This window comes from Lepidochelys olivacea, assembly GCF_965140295.1.
Source record: "Lepidochelys olivacea isolate rLepOli2 genome assembly, chromosome: 4".
In the NCBI taxonomy this organism is placed as follows: Eukaryota; Metazoa; Chordata; order Testudines; family Cheloniidae; genus Lepidochelys; species Lepidochelys olivacea.
Window position 1 is genome coordinate 32,919,212 of NC_140414.1, and position 23,964 is coordinate 32,943,175.

Below are 23,964 nucleotides of genomic sequence, written 5' to 3' on the forward strand. Positions count from 1 at the left end.
AGATGTGTTGCTCGTGTTCATTCCATTCTAGGGGTGTGCGTGCCCATGTGCACAGTTGTTGGAGACTTTTGCCTGAGCGGTATCCATAGGGTCGGCTGTGGCACCCTCTGGAGTGCCGCGCTCATGTGTTGGTATATCAGGCTCTGCCGGCCCTATTCCCTCTCAGTTCTTTCTTGCCGGCAACTCCGACAGAGGGGCAAAGAGGGCGGGTAATGGAACGGACATGAGCCACACATCTCAAAGAATAACAGTTACAAAAATTAACCGTTTTTTCCTTTTTCGAGTGCTTGCTCATGTCGATTCCACTCTAGGTGACTCACAAGCAGTATCCCTGGAGGTGGGCTCGGAGTTCACAGACATGTGGCTTGTACTACTGCTCTACCGATGCCAGCATTATCTCAGGCTTGCTGGGTAAGCTCAAAGTGAGATGTGAACGTGTGAATGGACGACCAGGTGGTGGCCGTGGAGAGATCTGGAATTGGCCCATGAGCTGGGAAGGCTGCCGCCGAAGCTTGCGCCCTAGTCGAGTGGGCAGTTACAACTGCGGTTGGAGGTACCTTTGCCCAATCATAGCAAAATCAGATGCAGGTGGTGATCCAAGATGAAATTCTCTGGGTGGATACTGGACAACCTTTTCATCCTATCTGCCACTGCAACAAACAACTGTGTCGACTTGCAAAATGGCTTGGTCTTCTCAATATAGAATGCTAGCTCTCTTCTGACGTCCAGAAAGTGCAACCTATGTTCCTCCTCAGACATACGAGGCTTTGGAAAGAAGACTGGCAAAAATATATCCTGGCTCATGTGAAATTGTGAAACCACCTTGGCTAGGAAAGTTGGATGCAGCCGCAGCTGGACCTTAGCCTTGAAAAAACACCATATAGGGTGGCTCCGAGGTAAGTGCCCTAATCTCAGAGACCCTCTGGGCAGAAGTTATCAACAGCAGGAATGACACCTTCCAGGAGTTCAGAAGAAGGGAACAGAACACCAAGGGCTCAAAGGGAGCTCTCATGAGCCGCGTGAGCACCAGATGTCCCACGGAGAGACTGGGTCCTGGGGGTTGCTCCAGACCTTTCAAGAACTGGACATGTTATCAGTGAAAACCGACCTGCCCTGGAACGGGTGGTGAAAGGTTGATATGGCAGCCAAGTGTACCTTAATTGATGAAAGGGAGAAGCTCTGGAGCTTGATAATGCATAAGGTAGTCCAGGATTGAGAGGCCTCACTGCAGTCAGGCCTAACCCCTTGGGTCGAGGCCCAGCACGTGAATTGTTTCCATTTGACAAGGTAGTTTGCTCTAGTGGAAGGCTTTCTTCTACCCAGTAGGACCTGCTGGATGTGGGCCGAGCCTGTAACGCACAAAATAGAAAGGGAAAGAACCGCTGACCACTTGTGAAGCAAAGAGGAGAGGTGCTCCGACCAACCACCATGGGTGGTAAGAAGGAACTGAGAAGGCATATGACCGTCGCGCCTGATATACCGATGCATGAGCGTGGCACTCCAGAAGGCGCCACAGCCAACCCTACAGATACCAATAAGGCAAAAGTCTCCGATAACTGTGCACATGGACACATACACACCTAGAATGGAATTGACATGAGCAAGCACTCGAAGAAGAGTGTAAGATCTACGATAAACAGCGTTTAATAGTTAAACAATTATAAATACGGAATGAATTACTTCTATCCAGAAAGAAAATCGGTTCTGTAACTGGACGCAGTCAATAAACTTCACATGTATTCCCGTGAGAACAATGAGTGTCCACTAGCCACACTATTCTTGGCTTTAGCCAGTACTAATAGAGCTTTAATCTTGACATGAGCCTAAGGGCCTGATCCAACACCAGTTGAAACCAGTTGGAGTCTGTCCATTGACTTCAGTGGATATTGGATTGGGCCCTAAATAATTTGCCAAATTAACATGAAGAAATGACTTAAAGGACCAAATTTTCCGATGAGAAGTAAATACTTTGGCCTATATAACCTTTCATTGACGTTCACACAGATAATTGCCTGTATAAATGGGTAGTTGGCCTGTTTCGCTCTCACAAAATTCCTGTTTGCTTGTGGACACATTTTGTTTTGTGGAGAACAACAGGTACATGTGCATTTTTCTAGGTGTCCCATGTGACCTACTTTGAAAATTTGGTCCAAAGACTATAAAGTGTTATTTTCAGAAGGGTGGGGGTTTCCTTTTGTGGGAGCGCAATTTCAGCCCAAAAAACGTACAGCTGTATTTTTGCACCGTATGTTGAACTCTGGGCACAGATCTGAGGACTTGCACTTCTTAGCTGCCCAACTGCAGGTGAAAAGGAGGAAGTTCGAAGGGCACTTACTCAGATTGCATACACAATTTCATTCTGTGCCTGCACAAATTGTGCCCACAAAAGGAGGGATATCCTTCTTAACATTTACTCATAAATGTCTGATCCTACATTGCTTGTGTGTAGCTATTTAAAAAAAAAAACTAGACAAAGCTAAAAGAAAAGAATATGGGGAAATAATTAGAAAGCAAATTCCCAGCCTTGGAAGGAGCAGTTCTGCCTGTTGTATTCTTTCCTTTACCATTTCCTACTTAGCTTGCTGTGCTACAAAATTACAGGTTGGAACTGTGACGTTCCCTTCATGTTTTTAATCACTCACACTCCTTTACGTTCTACTATCTGTCCAACAAAGAATAATTACAAAACATATGGGTCTGAGCTGCATTTGACTACCTGTGAATATCTTAACAAGGTTTTTTATAATGATTTGCATTTTATGGGTTAAAAACCATGCAAATTATTTTGATTATTTTGTTTTAAAACTTTTGTTAAAATATGCAATATTCTCAGTTTCAAATAGCTTCTAAACCAAAACTACATTATTTTTTGCATACGAGAGACTCATTGCTGAAGTTATCTAAAGCGGAGTTTATCTCAAGTTGTTGGACTAAGGTATTTACCACATACGGATTTTTCAAAGCAAGTAACTGGAGACTTGCGACATACAGTTAATTTTTCTATTTTAGAAAAAGTAAAATCTACAATTTTTATGCATTGTGCTTATTTAGAACGGTCTAATTTGACCAGATGGACTGGTTTAGCTTGCAGCTGTAACTCCATTCATAACATTGTTCTGTAAGTTCACAAGCTAAGGATCTTGTGTATGGTCCTTGTTTATTATAAAAGGAATGTGGCCTGCTTGTGTTTAGGCACGCTGTTTCTCAAATATTTCTTTGTATCCCTCTCAGTATCTCATTCTTTCATGTGTCACAGGGACATGCAAGGGTTGCCATCTCTCATAGCACTTTCAGGTGTATCCTAGAAACTAAAACTATTTTGCTATTAACCCTTTGGTGCTAGAAGTCAGAGTTTTCTGTTGATGGGAGACTTCGCTTTCTACCAGCACTTGAAAATCTTGACTCCCTCTGCCGCAGTCTTATTTTATTATCTGAACTGATCTGACATAAACTGCTCCCCTCTTCACCTTGCATCTTAAGACTAATAGTGCAAGATATGTTGCATGTACAACTAGAAATAAAATGAACATGTCATATGTGTTTGTAGAGCTTTTCCTTCATGACATGACAAAGAATGGGCTGAAATCTGACGTTTATAAATCACAGAAACTCCAGTGGGGGTCCAGAGTAGCTGGGCTGCAGCAGCAGCAGTTCTGGCACCTTTTAATGAGTTCAGCATTTTCCCCCACCCCACCCCACCAGATCTGCTGTCACTATATATCTTTCTGTGTATATGTATGGGGGCGGAAGGAGGAATGGCAAAACACGGTCCAGATCCTGCGAACTCTTACTCATGTGAATAGCTCTCGCTAATGCAAGTAGTCCTGTTAGCCACATACTCCTGTGAGCTGAGACTACTCATGGAAGTAAGGGTTTGCAGGATCAGACTGCAAACTGGGTAATTAATTTTAATTATGGTTCTGAGATTTATAAAGCACTCTCCAGATGCTTTTAGTAAAATTTGCATATACAGTTGTTGAAGGAACCACCCCAATTGTACTTTGTTTCCTAGGCAATGAAGTTATAGGTAAGAAATGAAGTGGATACAGTGTGTGTGTGTGTGTGTGTACGTGCGCATAAATCTCTATATAAAATCTTTTTCGTTTATAGATTAATTTCTCATTTAATTTCAGATTAAACTTTAATCCGTCAAATTTGTCTTTCATTCAGTGCCTTTGTAAAATATGTAGACGTTGTGTTATACAACAGCTAAGCCTCTCTTAATCTTGCAAACTCTCAGTCAGTATGTGATTGGAATCAATTCTTTGGGTTGATTTATGTTCTGCTTTTTAAAAAACATGTCTTGTCCTTCTCTAGAAACTGTAACTATACTAGGAATGAAGGGGAGATCGATGGTATAATCATTATGGCACCTAATAGTAATCAATATTCGAGTAATGCTTCTCTCTAAGACTTACCTTTTGCTAATTCTCTTGCCTGCTGTGGTTTGTGTTTCATTTGCATCACAGCTAAAAATGTTAATTGTGCCTACAGCTGTAAAGATACTTAAATATAGTCAAAAACAATGTTGTCGTGTTTTTATACAAAATGAAAAGTAACTCAGTGAATTTAAAAGTAGGTGAAATATATTTTTATAATAGTGGAACAATAATTATCATTTAAATTTTATATAATAACTTAATTTTTAAGTATATTATCTAAAAATTAATATTGACATGTTGAATACCAGCAGCTGTTTGTTGGGGATTAAATTAATTTGTCACAGTCTTGCATGAGACAAATTTTCCGTTTAGGGTTCCATCAGTAACATTGATTAGATCTTTAAGATTGTTGGAAATCCTATCCAGAATCCTGGCCTAACCTAAATTAATATTTTAATCTCAAATTCACAAAATAAAGTTCTTCAATTTGGGATATTCTCCCCAGATCCCATTCTTTGGCGTTACCATGTGTGTCATGTGAAGGACACGGAGCCATTGAAATTCAAGTTTTAGGTAGGTAATTGTTTACACTGGCGCATGTATTGATTGCCGTATATCTCCTTGTATCTGCATCTGTACCACACATGACTGTGCTTTTCCTCCTCATAGAACACGTAGGACTTGCTGTCACTGTGACTTCATGTAATACTGTCATACTTGAGTTGGTATGTGCTGTGGATAAATGTTAAGAGTAAGAAAAAGCCTTCAGGCTTTAAAAATTGTACTTCCTGTTAAGACAGATGGTTCAAATTTAATTCTGATGTAAGCCAACGGAACTTCAGCAGAAGTCAGGTTGTCTTACTCTATGGCTGAATTTAGCCCTGTATCTGTCACACATTGACAGAGTGTCTATTACTCTGGATCACACACTGGTGGAACTTTGGGTTGATGTTCCATGGGATGGTGTTCCATGAAGGAGGAGTGCTGGGCAGAGACGGGCTCCATCTTACGAAGAGAGGGAAGAGCATCTTTGCCAGCAGGCTGGCTAACCTAGTGAGGAGGGCTTTAAACTAGGTTCACCGGGGGAAGGAGACCAAAGCCCTGAGGTAAGTGGGAAAGCGGGATACCGGGAGGAAGCACAGGCAGGAATGTCTGTGAGGGGAGGGCTCCTGCCTCATACTGGGAATGAGGGGCGATCAACAGGTTATCTCAAGTGCTTATATACAAATGCACAAAGCTTTGGAAACAAGCAGGGAGAACTGGAGGTCCTGGTGATGTCAAGGAACTATGACGTGATTGGAATAACAGAGACTTGGTGGGATAACTCACATGACTGGAGTACTGTCATGGATGGTTATAAACTGTTCAGGAAGGACAGGCAGGGCAGAAAAGGTGGGGGAGTAGCACTGTATGTAAGGGAGCAGTATGACTGCTCAGAGCTCCGGTACAAAACTGTAGAAAAACCTGAGTGTCTCTGGATTAAGTTTAGAAGTGTGTGCAACAAGAGTGATGTAGTGGTGGGAGTCTGCTATAGACCACCGGACCAGGGGGATGAGGTAGATGAGGCTTTCTTCCGGCAACTCACGGAAGCTACTAGATCGCATGCCCTGATTCTCATGGGTGACTTTAATTTTCCTGATATCTGCTGGGAGAGCAATACAGCGGTGCATAGACAATCCAGGAAGTTTTTGGAAAGCGTAGGGGACAATTTCCTGGCACAAGTGCTAGAGGAGCCAACTAGGGGGGGCGCTTTTCTTGACCTGCTGCTCACAAACCGGGTAGAATTAGTGGGGGGAAGCAAAAGTGGATGGGAATCTGGGAGGCAGTGACCATGAATTGGTTCAGTTCAGGATCCTGACACAGGGAAGAAAGGTAAGCAGCAGGATACGGACCCTGGACTTCAGGAAAGCAGACTTCGACTCCCTCAGGGAACGGATGGCCAGGATCCCCTGGGGGACTAACTTGAAGGGGAAAGGAGTCCAGGAGAGCTGGCTGTATTTCAAGGAATCCCTGTTGAGGTTACAGGGACAAACCATCCCGATGAGTCGAAAGAATAGTAAATATGGCAGGCGACCAGCTTGGCTTAATAGTGAAATCCTAGCGGATCTTAAACATAAAAAAGAAGCTTACAAGAAGTGGAAGGTTGGACATATGACCAGGGAAGAGTATAAAAATATTGCTCGGGCATGTAGGAATGATATCAGGAGGGCCAAATCGCACCTGGAGCTGCAGCTAGCCAGAGATGTCAAGAGTAACAAGAAGAGTTTCTTCAGGTATGTTGGCAACAAGAAGAAAGCCAAGGAAAGTGGTGGGCCCCTTACTGAATGAGGGAGGCAACCTAGTGACAGAGGATGTGGAAAAAGCTAATGTACTCAATGCTTTTTTTGCCTCTGTCTTCACTAACAAGGTCAGCTCCCAGACTGCTGCACTGGGCATCACAAAATGGGGAAGAGATGGCCAGCCCTCTGTGGAGATAGAGGTGGTTAGGGACTATTTAGAAAAGCTGGATGTGCACAAGTCCATGGGGCCGGATGAGTTGCATCCGAGAGTGCTGAAGGAATTGGCGGCTGTGATTGCAGAGCCATTGGCCATTACCTTTGAAAACTCGTGGCGAACCGGGGAAGTCCCGGATGACTGGAAAAAGGCTAATGTAGTGCCAATCTTTAAAAAAGGGAAGAAGGAGGATCCTGGGAACTACAGGCCAGTCAGCCTCACCTCAGTCCCTGGAAAAATCATGGAGCAGGTCCTCAGAATCAATCCTGAAGCACTTGCATGAGAGGAAGGTGATCAGGAACAGCCAGCATGGATTCACCAAGGGAAGGTCATGCCTGACTAATCTAATCGCCTTTTATGATGAGATTACTGCTTCTGTGGATGAAGGGAAAGCAGTGGATGTATTGTTTCTTGACTTTAGCAAAGCTTTTGACACGGTCTCCCACAGTATTCTTGTCAGCAAGTTAAGGAAGTATGGGCTGGTTGAATGCACTATAAGGTGGGTAGAAAGCTGGCTAGATTGTCGGGCTCAACGGGTAGTGATCAATGGCTCCATGTCTAGTTGGCAGCCGGTATCAAGTGGAGTGCCCCAAGGGTCGGTCCTGGGGCCGGTTTTGTTCAATATCTTCATAAATGATCTGGAGGATGGTGTGGATTGCACTCTCAGCAAATTTGTGGATGATACTAAACTGGGAGGAGTGGTAGATACGCTGGAGGGGAGGGATAGGATACAGAAGGACCTAGACAAATTGGAGGATTGGGCCAAAAGAAATCTGATGAGGTTCAATAAGGATAAGTGCAGGGTCCTGCACTTAGGATGGAAGAATCCAATGCACCGCTACAGACTAGGGACTGAATGGCTGGGCAGCAGTTCTGCGGAAAAGGACCTAGGGGTGACAGTGGATGAGAAGCTGGATATGAGTCAGCAGTGTGCCCTTGTTGCCAAGAAGGCCAATGGCATTTTGGGATGTATAAGTAGGGGCATAGCGAGCAGATCGAGGGACGTGATCGTTCCCCTCTATTTGACATTGGTGAGGCCTCATCTGGAGTACTGTGTCCAGTTTTGGGCCCCACACTATAAGAAGGATGTGGATAAATTGGAGAGAGTCCAGCGAAGGGCACCAAAAATGATTAGGGGTCTAGAACACATGACTTATGAGGAGAGGCTGAGGGAGCTGGGATTGTTTAGTCTGCGGAAGAGAAGAATGAGGGGGGATTTGATAGCTGCTTTCAACTACCTGAAAGGGGGTTCCAAAGAGGATGGCTCTAGACTGTTCTCAATGGTAGCAGATGACAGAACGAGGAGTAATGGTCTCAAGTTGCAGTGGGGGAGGTTTAGATTGGATATTCGGAAAAACTTTTTCACTAAGAGGGTGGTGAAACACTGGAATGCGTTACCTAGGGAGGTGGTAGAATCTCCTTCCTTAGAGGTTTTTAAGGTCAGGCTTGACAAAGCCCTGGCTGGGGTGATTTAACTGGGAATTGGTCCTGCTTTGAGCAGGGGGTTGGACTAGATGACCTTCTGGGGTCCCTTCCAACCCTGATATTCTATGATTCTATGTTTCTGAATTATCCAGTCTGTGTTCATCAGCAGAAGAGCCTCAGTGTTGCTGTTGCTTGGCATTATTGCGCTTAATTACTGATCTGAAGACTGAACCACTTTTAGGTTTCAAAAGTCTCTGGAACTAAGAAGTGATCCAGGGCTTTTGTCAAAGGAGAAGTTGAGCGTTCTTTTCTTCAGCTATTGTACCTCTCCCTCATCATCCCAGAGCATCAACTAGAGACTTAAATTCAGTTAAGAGAATCTTCTTCTCAAAGGTATCCCCTGAACATGAGCATCAACAACTCACCTTCAATTTCATTTTCTTCAGGGATCCCACTCACAAATTCAAGAAAAAGCATTTTCCTAAATTTAGGCACATTAGAGCCTGGCCTTCTAGTGCCAGCAGGGACAACTTCATATTCTTAACAGTCACAGAACTAAATGGAATCTCAGAAAATTAGAGATTCTACAGCAGGCCCAGCCTTAATTACAAGCAAGGCAAGGGAGATGCTTGAATCCCATGCATTCTCTGCAATTCACAAGCTAATCCTATATTGCTCTGTGGCAAAGGAGAAAACCCTCTGCACAAATTCCAGCTGAGAACAACATCTATGCTTGAATTTCCTCCCTACTGACAGTTTAGGGCCACATAAATTATAAGGACATCCCTGTTTTTAGTTGAGCCAGCCTCCTACTCCGCGGGAGCAGAATTTGGTACTGAATCAGATACAAGGCCTACTTTTTCAGTCCATACGTAAGTAGTGTCTTTGGTCCCATGCTCTTATTGTGTTTCCTTACTGGTCATCCCAACTGCCGATAATGTCAGTCAGCTGGAAGGCCTGCTGAAAGATGTATTTCTTAGTCTTCCATAAAAATAAATTAGTCCTCAGGATGCCCATTTCCTCCCAAAGGATTTATCCAGTCCTTTCCACTTTGTCTTTTTTCCTCAGACACTGAGTACCCAGGGGAGAATAGATTGTCACTTTCCCCCCTGTTCTTCAACCCTTCCTTCCTTCAGGGATAATGACTTAGAATCTTCAAAGAGTAGGAATCTGTGGAGGATAATCCCAAATTAAGGAGAACAACAGGTTATTTACTAGTAACAGGAGTTCTCCTCTTGGCTCATTTCCCCCACAGATCCCTTCTGTCCCACCTGCCTCTCTATTGAGAGCTACAGTCAGCTTGCAGTGGAACCGAAGGAGGGTGCGATAGTGACACACTCGTAGTCTGGAGGTAAAATGACATTCAATGCATGCGCTAGTGCATATGTTTACTTACCTGAAATTTGACAATTTCAACAGCTCTGTAATGTCTGAGGTGGTGCTCTCACATATGCCTAAAGAGAACCCGGCTCTTTGGAACAGATAACCCAATAAAAGAAATTCAGTTACTGGTAAGTAACACAATTTTATTTGATTTAAGATGCTGAGCCACAATTATAATGATTCCTGATCACCTTCATTAATCTGTAACAGGTGAAGTGGCCATCTGCTTATTTTGTGCACATGATTATTGATTATTATAATTAACAAACTAATATTTTATCCTGAAGAGAGAAACTGTGAATGCAAATTCCAGGAAATTAATTAATAACTTTTGTTATGTGAGAATTATAAATAGCTTTTCTTTTAAAGATTGTGCTGATTTTCAAATTCTAACTCAGAATGTGAGAGAGAGCACCACATCTGCTAGGCTCAAAATTTGACCAATATTTTTGAGCTGTTTGTAAAATCTATGCAATTCTTTATGTACTTCATTCTGCTCTTGTAGAAATAAAATCTCCAACTGATTTTGGTTGTGCAGAATCAGGTCCAAATTAAAGAGAAACCTAATTCACTTCAGTGGGCTTTGAATCAAGCCCTTTAAAAAAACAGTCCATTATATACCTAAATGTCTTAGAAATCAAAAGTTTCAGGGAAATTGCCAACTAGCATATGGTATGTCCATGTTTACTTCATTCTATTCAACTGTGAAACAAATATGTTTTTCTCTTCTTTGCTGTGTGATAAAACATTTAACAGAAAAAAATGTTATAAATAATCAGTTTTTTAATTTAAAAAGTCATGTTCTTCCTAACTATCATAAAGCATCTTTCTGTTTGCAGACATCTAGGAGTATTAACTTCCTTATCTGTAAATACTGTAAACTTCCATTCTTGGAAAGGGATTTTATTGCTATGGCTTCAAAGGACTTTTCTCCAACTTCCATGTTTTTGTCTTTATTAAACTTTCTTTTTTCTCAAGCTCCTCATCGTCTACATTGTGACTTCATGTATTTATATAGCTTTTCATGTATATTTCAATGGCTATGTATATTCATTCTTCCCCCCCCACACACACACATACATTTTAAGAGAGAGTGCTATTTAGAAACATTGGCCTGATTCTGATTTCAGATTTTACACTTAGGTAACTCTGTTGACTTCAATGGAATAAACTTCTGATATACACTGGTGTAAGTGGGCTCCAAATCAAGCCTAATATATATTTAGAGCCTTCTGAACTGTGTGAACTCATACTATTTTGTTTATTCAACTAAATTATTTTGGTCCCATTCCTGCCATGGGAGATGCATACAAAACTTTCAATAATTTGACATGTAGGGCATACCCTCTGGCCAGATCAAAGAGGGAATTTTGGGGAGTGTATCCCGTGCCCAGATAAAGAAGGTGTTGGATCTATATCCCATGGTTGGATCAGCTCTAAAACAGAAGAGTAGATAGGATAGGTATTTAAATTTTGCTAAGCTTAGAAGTTGCGTGTGTGATATTTTAATGACTTTTCCAGCATTAATGTGAAAAATATGTTTGTGTTTCAAAGGAGATCAGTACTGCAAACAGAAATGCTAACTTGTCATTGTATTTTCTTTTTGTATAGATACCCTGCAATCTCAACTTATCAATATGGGCGTTATCCCTACGTTAGTGAAATTGTTGGGCGTTCATTGCCAAAATGCAGCTCTGACTGAAATGTGCCTTGTTGCATTTGGCAATTTAGCAGAACTTGGTAAGTCCAGGATCGTAACCCCAAACTACTGTCAAATTGTTTAACAAAGATGTTTTGTTGTTTTAAGATTAAACCAATTAATTTTAACTGCATTTTTCAGTCCTCTAAATGTATGTAAAATAAAAAGCTTGGGAGCTCTGCTTATTGTCTCTTTAGAATTTATAGCTGGTTGTCTGCCTTTGTAAACCAACTTAAATTCATCTGGGTACTTACTACAACTAACAGTTTATGTTAAAGGTATTTAATGGAATGATGTGTATTTTAAATTATCTAGGTTTCTCTCCTTGAATATTGTTACTTAGTGTGAACCTGTGGCAAAGGGCCAAATTCAGACCCTGTTCAATTCCACTTAAAGTTAAATGAGGGATGAATTTGGCTCAAGGAAACATTCCCCAAATGGGAATGGGGACAGACTCGATTCATAAACTTTTCTCTCACCAGTAAGAGTATATACCGTTAAAAATGTCCTAGGCTACATACTTGCATTTATAAATAATTACAAATGAGAAGAAAGAGTTGATGTCAGCTTGGCAGGTGAAATCACAACTGCATTTTAGAAAACGCATGTAAAATTTGATCAGATCACATTTTGGTCAGCTCTGTGGCCCAAATTCTGCTCTGATTCACCTGTACAATACCATCGCTTTCAATAGCATTGCATGGAGTGTAAACCAGCACAGCATTTGGCTCTATATTTTATTATTCATTCATTGTCTGTTGGTGATATTGTAGAATATCAGTTGAGTTCCAGGCATTTTAAGAACTGGTGCCCAAATTCTGTCCTGATGCAAAAAAAAATCACCTGCACATGTAGCCCTGTGATTTTTGTTTGCTAAGGGATATAGCAGTATTCCAAGAAACCGTTATAAAATTGCAACGCTGAAAAGCTGGATGGTTTGAGATATTAACAATAGATTATATGGGGGGTTTTATTTTCAGACCAAGGCAAAATAATTGGAAGTTGCTAGCATCTGATAGCCATTTGGTGGCCTGAAATTATTAGATAGCTCATAGATTCATAGGGTTGAAGGCAAGAGAGACCATTATGATCAGCTAGTCTAACCATGTATACAACACAGGCCATAATGTGTCACCCAGTAATTCCTGCATCAAGCCCAGTGTATTAGTTTCAGAACTGCTTCTGGTGGACAAGTTTCCATATAACAACAAAAGAGCTATCATACTTGACACTAATGGCAAATATTAAATTGTAAATTCTTCAGGCAGGAATCATGTCTTTATATGAGTGTAAGTTACACAGCACACATGGGCCCCAATTTTTACTGAGGACTTTCAGTACTAGCCCAATACAGATAAATAAATAATAGCATTAATTATTAATAATCTTTGCTAGTCTCTCCACTGATGTCCCCAGGGCTGAATGAACAAAGAGACTGAACTATTCTCCCATCCTCAGAGGTGGTCTAGGTTTTTCAGATAAGGGTTGAGACACTGTGGCAGAACCATACAAAGGAAACTTGCTTGAGTGCTACTCTTGCTGTACCTGCACAATGAATGAATATGTTGAGTACAATCTTCAGGTCTTTATAGGTATTTATACACTGCAATAAAAGATCCCACGGTAAGGCCATGGACCTTCAGGGTTGTGTTGGAACCCGTGAGGTGGGTGAGCATCTCAGAGCCCGGGTTCCAGCCCACGCCTGAATGTCTACACTGCAATTTTTAGCCCTGCAGCCCAAGCAATGTGAGCCAGAGTCAGCTGGCCCAGGCTCTGGGACTCAGTGACACAGGTTTTCTATCATAATATAGACATACCCTCACAGTTTGGCAATAAATTAATGTAACTTTTAATAATTTAATCCCATATCAGAATTGCACTAGAAAGTCTTATGATAACTTTAATACTTCAATTTTGCTTTGTAACCATAGGATCTTATTCTTTGGTCCTTACCTCTCAATAATATAAAGGAGACCCTGCATAATACAATTAACTCCCTTGTTTAGCATTATGTAAAACTCCCATTCTGCTGTGTTAAAGTAGAGCACAAGCCTAGTAAAAAAGGGTGGAGATAGGGTAAAAATAGGTGTTACTAATTTACCAATTTATTTGTAGGCATAAGTGGGGTGGTGGGAGTGGTACAGTGGTTCACTGAACTCAGGTAAGTTAGGCTGCCTCAGAATTAGGCAGCTCGCTCGTTTCCTCATGGAATGAGAGGCATTAAACTTGCCCTACTCTAAGAAAGCACACCCGAATTCTGAAGTGCCACACTTTTTTAAAACAACCTCTCTCTTTGTCAGATGTGTAAATACTATCATTTTCATTTAAAAAGCTGAGGCTGGTTTTGTGGCCTTTATGGAAATTTAGCTCTAAATGAGTAATTGTGAAGCTATAAGCCCTAAAATGTTTTTCCTCTTAAAATTCCTCAACATGAGCAAAGGGAAAAGGAGACCGTGTCAAGAACTGGGAAGTAGCTCCCTTTTCTGTGGACACATGGAAAATCCTGTTGAGGGGAATTGCTGCAATACTGCAGCATGGACCTGATCCAAAGCCCACTGAAGTCAATGAGCCATATGGCTTCTTACGTAGCTGCAGCTGCACATCTAGAGACTGGAAGAAAGCTGCTTGAGACAGTCGTCCAAGTGGAAGCATTTTAGATTGGGGCACCTTTCACTGCAAAACCCAAATATGGCTATCAGAAAACACCTTCTGTTCTTACAAAGAGTCAGAGAGTAACCCCAAGAGAGTGTTTCACTCAGGTCAGATACAAAACCTATGCAATAGAATTAGTCTCTAGGATAGTTTTAAAAATGAAGAAGCCAGATTAAAGAATTAGGGAAATATACTTAAATGACAAATCATGCTGAGTTATAATTAATGAAGTTAAGGAGTTAAAAACCAGGCAAGCGAATACATGTTTTTATTTATTTATATTTTTGCAAGCATATGTGAGCTATAGCCTTGGCCCAGACAGTACTGTTTTGCTACTTCAGTGTTGGGATTTCTAAAAACTATCCTTGTGTACTTGATGACCCCATTAGAAGCCTCACAAGACGTTTGGAGGCAGAAATAGCTATTTCAGCACAGGAGATTTTGGGATCTAGAGTTTAGCGTGGTTTGGAAGGATCACACAATCGTGCAGCTCGTCTTTTAAGTATTTCTGCTCTCAAGGTCCTGATCATGCTTCCATTGAAGTCAATGGCAAAACTCTTACTGATTTCAGTGGGACATGAATGACCTCAAGAAATTCAATTTATGCTACTCTTTAGAGATATGAAGATACAGATCAATAGACAGAACTAACAGAGAAGTCGGTGTTTTCCTCTCCCCAGATTTTAGATTGTGGAGTCAGGTTCTGATCACAATTAAATGGATATAAATCCAGAATAATGTCATTGGCGTCAATGGAGTTATTCGAGATTTACACTGGTGTAACTAAGGTCAAAATCTGACCTTCCCCTTTTAAAATACTAAGATTGAAATCCATTGTAGAAGCCATTCTGTACCCAGGCATTTTAAGTGAAAAAAATATATAATTTGCATGCTGAGGCCCAGATCTTCATTTGAGAGTGCACAGCACAGTGTTGGGCAGAGGGTGCTTTCCAAATCCTAGGACAACAATGTGCTAATTAGAGCAGCCTGAAAGCTGCTGTAAATTATCCCATCTGCCAGTGGCCTCAGGGGACCATTACAGTAGCTGGGGATTGCTGGGACTCTGGTCAACACCAGCCACGTCCCCTTTACTACTGGACGCTGCAGCCAGAGCGCAGGAGTCACTATGTTGACTCTACACCACTGGGTGATCCTCCTGTGGCCAACTATGGTCCCTTTAGAACTGCGATGTGCAGGGGGTGTGGCTTAAAGCAGCCATAGCACAAGAGAGAATCTGACTTTGTGGCTTCAGCTGTGTAGATATTCCAAAGTAAATGCTACCAGCATGCAACCATGTAAATATTAATAATGTCCATACGACCCTTTATCTCGGCAATAGAAAATTCAGTACATGACGTATAATTTTTCTTTTTGGTCTGAAGGCAAACTCTCAGTTTATATCTTTGTAATTTTACTGTTGCTATGGATACCTTTATATTCTGCTGGTGCAAAAGTTTTAATAGCCTTGGACATAATTAATAATTCAGGTCAGTGCATTTTTCTTAAAGTCTTAGACATTTTTCTTTTCATTTAATGACAAGTGTAAGTATTGAAGTGTATTGCTCTTGTCTGTGAAAAGCAGTTAGCCCAATTAATCATTGTGTTGAATAAATCTGGTAATAAAGAGGAAAGAAAAGTTTGATTTGGTTTGTTTACACTCTGTTTGCCCTTTTTATTTCACAGAATCAAGCAAAGAGCAGTTTGCCTACACAAACATTGCTGAAGAGATTGTAAAACTATTCAAGAAACAAATAGAACATGACAAAAAAGAGATGATTTTTGAAGTTTTGGCTCCTCTGGCAGAAAATGGTGAGAAGTTGATCATCTTTTATTGCCATACAGTAATTTTCATTTTTTGCTTATTTGTACACCAGCTTTTCAAAAATAGCCAACTTGTCAGTAATTATTTCATACTTTACCTTGCTCAGCAATTTAACCTTTTCTGTGGAAGTCATATTAATTGAGCCATCTGATAGCAACTGGAGATGAAGAGTAATGTGAATATTGCCTAGCAGCCTAAGCATACAACTGGGTGTCACCAATTCCTGGGACATGGTCCCACCTCTATCATCAACTCCTTCTGTGTCTTTCTTGCCTCAGTTTCTCTGTATTTCAAACTGGAATATTAATACCAACTTTTGTATGTTACAGGGCTTTATGAGGATTATTAGGTTTGTGAAATGATTTAAATATAAATTTTTTCCTATAGTGGATTTATAAGTATTTCAATGTATAATTACATTTGTTCGAATATAGTATTATTGTCATACTTATTTTAATTATTTGATAAAATTATAAAGATCATGATCTAGTTACTACTAAGTAACTATTTAAATTGTGGCACTTTTTCAGGGTGTTACCCTCTTTACTTTACTCTTGGCCCTCTGCTTTAAACACCATCTTTTGGTTCAGAAGATTTGGATGAGACTTCTTTGGGAGCTTGTTATTGTCACCCCTTCGGTTAGCTGAAAGGATTTTCCTAAGCAACATAAGAGACTCCATTTCCCCTCAAGGGCTACATGACCTTCTTTCATAGTTGTGTAATCCTTGAGGAATGAAAGAACAGGGCTGATAACCAAACAGCTCTCCTAGATCATTACAACACAAGCAGGTGATTTCTTTTTCTTTTTCTTTTTTTTTTTAAACAACTGATATTTTGGTCATATTTATTATGAAAATTTTCTTGTATAAGGATATTTAAATTGTACAGCCAAAGATCAGGGCAGTCCATGAGATATAAAGTCTGGAAATGGCAGTATAATAGTTTAATCATAGAAAGCATAAAAAGGTAGGGCTGCAAAAGACCTTTGAGAGGTTATCTAGTCCAGTCCCCTGTGCTAAGGCAGGACCAAGTGTATCTAGACTGTCACTGGCAGGTGTGTGCTTAAAACCTACAATGATGGATTCCACAACCTCCTGGGAAGGCTATTACAGTGTTTAACTATCCACATAGTTAGAAAGTTTTTCCTAAAATCTAACCTAAATCTTCCTTGCCGCAGATTAGGCCCAGTATTTCTTGTCCTACCTCCAGTGAACATGGAGTATAATTAATCACCAACGTCTTTATTACAGCTATTAACACATTTGAAGACTTATCAGTTCCCCCCCCTTAGTCTTCTTTTATCAAGACTATCAGTTTTTTTAACCTTTCCTCATAGGTCAGATTTTTGAACTTTTTATCATTTTTGTTTCTCTCCTCTGCAATTTCTTCAGTTTGTCCACATCTTTCCTGAAGTGTGGCGCCTAGAACTGGACACAGTACGCCAGCTGATGCCTCACCAGTGCCGAGTAGAATGAAACAATTATCTCCCATGCCTTAATACACCCCAGAATGATATTAGCCTTTTTAGTAACTGAATCACATTATTCATTCATATTTACTTTGTGATCCACTATCACTCTCTTATCCTTTTCAGCAGTACTGCTGCCTAGTTATTCCCCATTTTGTAGTTGTGCATTTGATAGTTTCTTCCTAAGCGTATGTGTTGCACTTGTCTTTATTGAATTGCATCTTGTTGAATTTGTCAAGGCCATTTTGAATTCTAATGCTGTCTTCTTACAAAGTTCTTACAACCTCTCCCAGTTTGAAATCATCTGCAGATTTTATAAGCATGCTTTTACTCCATTATCCACATCATTAATGGAAATATTGAATAGTACCAGATCCAAAACAGACCCCTTTGGGACCTCAGTAGTATGTCCCCCCAATTTGACAGCAAACCATCCATAACTACTCCTTGAATATGGTCTTTCAACCAGTTTTGAACCCACTTTATAGTAATTTAATCTAGATCACATTTCCCTAGTTTGCTTGTGAGAATGGCACGTGGGACTGTGTCAAAAACTTTACTGTACTCCAGATATATCAAATCTACAGCTCCCCCCCATACCCCATCCAGTAGGCCAGTAACCCTATTGAAGAAAATTGGGTTGGTTTGACAAGAATTGTTCTGTATAAATCCAGATTGGCTATTATTTATTAGCACCTATTATCCTCTAGGTGCTTACAAATTGATTGCTTAGTAATTTGTTCCAGTATCTTTTCAGGTATCAAAATTAAGCTGACTAGGCTATAATTCCTGGAGTCGTCTTTTTTTTCTTTTTAAAGATGGGTACGGTGTTTGCCCTTCTCCACTCCCCCGGGATCTCACCCATCCTCCAGCAGTTCTAAAAGAGAATCGCTAACAAACAGTTCTGAGATTGCTTCAGCCAGTTCCTTAAGTTCCCTTGGGTGCATTTCATCAGCCGTGCTGACTTGAATACTTATCTAAATATTCTTTAACTTGTTGTTTTCCTATTTTGGCTTGTGTTCTTTCCCCCTTGTAGTTAATATTCCTTATGTTAATACATTCGTCTCAGGAGACTGGAGTTCAAATTCTGTTTTGGTTGTAAATGCAAAAGAGTTGTTCAGGATCAGCTTACTCCCTTCTGAACGTGCCTGCATCCCTAGGAAAATTCAGCACAGTTTGTATGATTTAACATCTGTGCTTGAGTGGAGCCTAGGGATGAGGTATCAGGTGGAGTAGGTGAGGACCGAGCTGTGAGGCAGATCTGTGTTCGGAGGATCACTCAGTACCTGCCCACTGCATGCATAGCTCTAGCCAGTGCTACTATTCATGAGTGACAAATGTATGCCCCCACACACTTCTTGTTTAGAAAGGAAAAAAATCTTGAGAGAATCTTGTGCTCTTTCCCATGTTTGGGGACAACTTCTTTCCCAGATTACACCCTGTGCCACCCTGTTTACTAGTGGGTTTCACAGGATGTAAATCAAAGCAAAATGTGGGTCTTTATTTTCCAAACATTAAGAAATGTGCATTTTTGCCAGAGACTGTCTTTTTTGTTACAAGCAATGGTTGAAATTTTTTTTTCCCTTTTTCAGTCTGACAGCAGAATTTGGTCTGCTGTTTTCATAAATGATACTTGTAATGCAGATACTTTAGTTTTTGTTCAAAGGCTGTGTTTTGCAGTCACAGTAAGACAGAGCAGGCTCTGTGCTGTTGAAAATAACATCCCTTCATGCATGTTAGGAGGTAGTGTGCTAAGCATTTATGCCCCTCACTGTTAATTCAAGACACACTGATGTCTGTCACAACAGTGAGTCTGCCATCCTTGTATTGCTTAGCCGCATCTAAATGTGGTGGTGGGTAGTATGTCAGCGAGCTGAAACATTTAAATTAAGTACTTGCACAGTCAATCCATTTATTGAAAGGACCTGTGCAGTGGTTTCCAATTCTAATCACAACACACCTGCAACCTAGTATTCTGTATCCACGGAAACACCCTACTTTTTAAAGTAGCTCAGTACAAAAGTACCAATTTAAAACACTCCCAGCTGAACATTCCTGGGCCTGTCACATAAAGTTCACGCAAAGGTCAGTAGCTCCGCCAGAAACATTGAATTTTCACTCATGTAGCAAAACCTAGTGACTAAAGTAGAAGCATTACCTGGGGAGAGTCAGACCACTGATTCTTCAAGATAGGTGAAGCTGGCAGCTCCAGTCACCACCCCATGCCACAGTCCATTTCCAAATCTTATGAAAAGCAACCTCCAAAATCCCCAGAGCTTTAAAAAGACCTAAAACAATGGGCCAAGGTCATCACTGGTGTAACTCGTGATCTCAATTATTTATTTATTAATGTTCAGACTTTCCCATGGCACCAATGACTATTTTCCGAGCACCACAAAAACACTAACTGAAATATCCTCACAACACCTGTGAGACAGGAAAGTACTTGTTACCCCTGTTTTACCCATGGGAATGGAGAGTGACTGACTTCCCTGAGGTCACATTAGGAAGACTTGTAGAGCTAGGAGCAGACCCCAGATCCCACTTCAATGCCTTAACAAGATCATCCTTCCTCTCCCTTAAGCCTCATTGATTTCAATAAGAGAGCAGAATTCAGCCTAGTAATTTCTGCAAAAAGAACAGGCATACTTGTGGCACCTTGGAGGCTAACAAATTTATTGGAGCATAAACTTTTGAAGGATTCTGCGTGGACTCCTCCTGAAGGTCGAAACAACAGATTAGACTTCTATGTAGATTGCTTCCGGCGACGTGCACGGGCTGAAATTGTGGAAAATCAGCATCACTTGCCCCATAACCTCAGCCGTGCTGAACACAACACCATCAACAGCCTCAGCCGATGAAGTGAGCTGTAGCTCACAAAAGCTGATGCTCAAATAAATTTGTTAGTCTCTAAGGTGCCACAAGTCCTCCTTTTCTTTTTGAGGAACAACTCTGACATCATAATCAAAAAGGCTGACAAAGGAGGTGCTGTCATCATCGTGAATAAGTTGGAATATGAACAAGAGGCTGCTATGCAGCTCTCTAACTCCATATTCTACAGGCCATTAAGCTCTGATCCCACTGATGGTTTCCAAAAGAAACTACACTATCTGCTCAAGAAACTCCCTGAAAAAGCACAGGAACAGATCTGTGCAGACACATGCCTAGAACCCCAACCAGGGGTATTCTATCTGCTACCCAAGATCCATAAACCTGGAAATCCTGGGCGCCCCATCATCTCAGGCATTGGCACCCTGATAGCAGGATTGTCCGGCTATACGGACTCTCTCCTCAGGCCCTACGCTACCAGCACTTCCAGCTATCTTTGAGACACCACTGACTTCCTGAGGAAACTACAATCCATCGGTGATCTTCCTGAAAACACCATCCTGGCCACTCTGGATGTAGAAGCCCTCTACACCAACATTCCACACAAAGATGGACTACAGGCTGTCAGGAACAGTATCCCCAATAATGTCACAGCAAACCTGGTGGCTGACCTTTGTGACTTTGTCCTCACCCACAATTATTTCACATTTGAGGACAATGTATACCTTCAAATCAGCGGCACTGCTATCGGTACCCGCATGGCCCCAGAGTAATGTGAACATTTTTATGGCTGACTTAGAACAACACTTCCTTAGCTCTCGTCCCCCAATGCCCCTACTCTACTTGCGCTACATTGATGAAATCTTCATCATCTGGACCCATGGAAAAGAAGCCCTTGAGGAATTCCACCATGATTTCAACAATTTTCATCCCACCATCAACTTCAGCCTAGACCAATCCACACAAGCGGTCCATTTCCTGGACACTACCATGCTAATAAGCGATGGTCACATAAACACCACCCTATAACGGAAACCTACTGACCACTATACTTACCTACATGCCTCCAGCTTCTATTCAGGCCACACCACACGATCCACTGTCTACAGCCAAGCTCTAAGATACAACCGCCTTTGCTCCAATCCCTCAGACAGAGACAAAGACCTACAAGATCTCTATTAAGCATTCTTAAAACTACAATACCCACCTGCTGAAGTGAAAAAACAGAGTGACAGAGCCAGAAGAGTACCCAGAAGTCACCTACTACAGGACAGGCCCAACAAAGAAAATAACAGAACGCCACTAGCTGTCACCTTCAGCCCCCAAATAAAACCTCTCCAGCGCATCATCAAAGATTTACAACCAATCCTGAAAAATGATCCCTCACTCTCACAGATCTTGGGAGACAGACCAGTCCTCGCTTCCAGACAGCCCCCCAACCTGAAGCAAATACTCTCCAGCAACCACACAACAAAAACACTTACCTAGGAACCTATCCTTGCAACAAAGCCTGATGCCAACTCTGTCCACATATTTATTCAAGTGACACCATCATAGGACCTAATCACATTAGCCACGCCATCAGGGGATCGTTTACCTGCACATCTATCAATGTGATCTATGCCATCATGTGCCAGCAGTGCCCCTCTTCCATGTATATTGGCCAAACCGGACAGTATCTACACAAAAGAATAAATGGACACAAATCTGACATCAGGAATCATAACATTCAAAAACGGGTAGGAGAACACTTCAACCTCTCTGGCCACTCAGTAAAAGATTTAAGGGTGGCAATTTTGCAACAGAAAAGCTTCAAAAACAGACTCCAACGAGAAACTGCTGAGGTTGAAGTAATATGCAAACTAGATACCATTAACTTGGGTTTGAATTGAGACTGGGAGTGGCTGGGTCATTACACATATTGAATCTATTTCCCTAAGTTAAGTATCCTCACTCACCTTCTTGTCAACTATCTAAATGGGCCATCTTGATTATCACGACAAAAGTTTTTTTGCTCCTGCTGATAATAGCTCATCTTAACCTCTTACACTTTGTATGGAAACTTCAAACGTCTCTGTATGTGTGTGTTATATATCTTCTTACTATATGTTCCATTCTATGTATCTGATGAAGTGGGCTGTAGCCCACGAAAGCTTAAGCTCTAATAAATTTGTTAGTCTCTAAGGTGCCACAAGTACTCCTGTTCTTTTTGCGGATACAGACTAACACGGCTGATACTCAAACTAGTAATTTCTGATTATCCATGAGCAAGGAACAAAACTCCCTCCCAATTCAACAACCGGAAGTTGGCCTTGGCCCTGCTCTTGCTGCAGTCAAATACCCTTAGATGTAATAGGCAAAATCCTGGCTCCACCAAAGTCAATGAGAGTTTTGCCATTGACTACAGTGGAGCCAGGATTTCACCCTGTGATATTATATATACACACACGCACCTACCTCCCATTAAAGTCAGTGGGGTTTCTGCATTGAAAGACAAGAACAGAGCCTCACGTTTTGTTCTGAAATTTTAGCACTGAAACTTGCTGTCCAAGGCCCATGGGAAGCCTAATGCAGCATAACCTGTGTGATTCTGCCCCCTGAGGTGGGAGGTCAGCATGCAAGGATCCTCCACAGGGGATTCATACCCTTGAAAATCATGGTGTACAGTTCCAAGGGGGCTCCAGGGCCAATGTGGTGAGAAGATTTGAGGGCAAGCCAGAGCAACAGCAGAGCTGGTGGATCTGTGACTACATAGATCTGCTGAGCCAAGTATACTTGCTGTTAGGGGGTGAAGGCAGTCACAGCAGCTTGAGCACTGCAGCCCTGAGTCTGGAGAAGTAGCTCGGTGGGATTCCTTCTTCTGCAGACATCCCCGCACACAGCCTTGGATTCTGACACAGAGACAGAAGCAAGCAAATTCCAAAGTAAGAGGTTTAACCACAGCTCACTCTGTTGTGCCTGGCTATGGGAAGGGATCTCAGTACATTTTAATAATTATTATTTATTATTTTTATTGCAATAGCATTTAGGAGCCCCAGTCATAGATCAGAATCCGACCGTGCGAGGGGCTGCCCCAAAGAGCTTACTTACACTCATATATGGAGTACTGCATACAGTGTAAGATGGGACCTGAGGAGAGTGCAATGAGCAGGACTTCCAGCTTCCTCACTTTTCCTGGATGACGCTCAGAAAGCTACAGTTTAGTGAGTCTCTTCCCTTCCTTGTTAGTCAGGACGTCTTCAGAATTTTAAAATATCTTCCAAGCTCTTTTCATAAAGAGAGATTATGCCTTGGACTCTGCACCCAAACAAGGGAGTAAGAACTCCCCTTACACTCCTACATGGTCTGCTCAGACCTTGTGTCTGGGCGCATAGGAGTGAGCTGCATGCCTACTTACTCCCCACCCATGGAGAAGGTGCACAGGAAGCAGGTGAAATTAGCTAGCCAGCACTGCTGAGCTGACCTGGGGGTATTGGCTAGTGGCAAACTACTGCCCCGTGGAGTGCAAGGAGAAACATGGGGCATAGCTGTAATTCAGGTGTCTCCAAGTCACAAAGCCTACTGATGCAATGTAGACACCACCCTTTACTTAGAACTGTGCCTAAAAGCCACAAATCTAGCCTTTACATAGTAAATGCTTGGGGTCAGGGACAGACTGCAGTGTTATCTAGTGTCTGGCACAACAGCCTGGCCTTTGGGTGTAACTCTGAACATAAATATTAACTAATCATAGAAGAGAATAGTAGACGATGGCTAGAGAAAGATATGATGATGCCTTGCAGAGCTTGCGAGCATCCCTTGAAAATACAGT

The 23,964-nt window shown here is 41.6% G+C and overlaps 1 protein-coding gene across 5 annotated transcripts in view; it reads left to right on the plus strand.

The window, feature by feature from the left end:
* Positions 1–23,964, plus strand: part of RAP1GDS1 (Rap1 GTPase-GDP dissociation stimulator 1) — a 156,906-nt gene that overhangs the window by 117,184 nt on the left and 15,758 nt on the right. For all 5 annotated transcript variants that reach the window (XM_084626045.1, XM_084626047.1, XM_084626046.1 and 2 more), the window contains 2 exons: positions 11,295–11,423; positions 15,718–15,843. In XM_084626045.1, the coding sequence (XP_084482171.1) occupies positions 11,295–11,423; positions 15,718–15,843 (255 nt within the window). The remainder of the gene's footprint in view (positions 1–11,294; positions 11,424–15,717; positions 15,844–23,964) is intronic.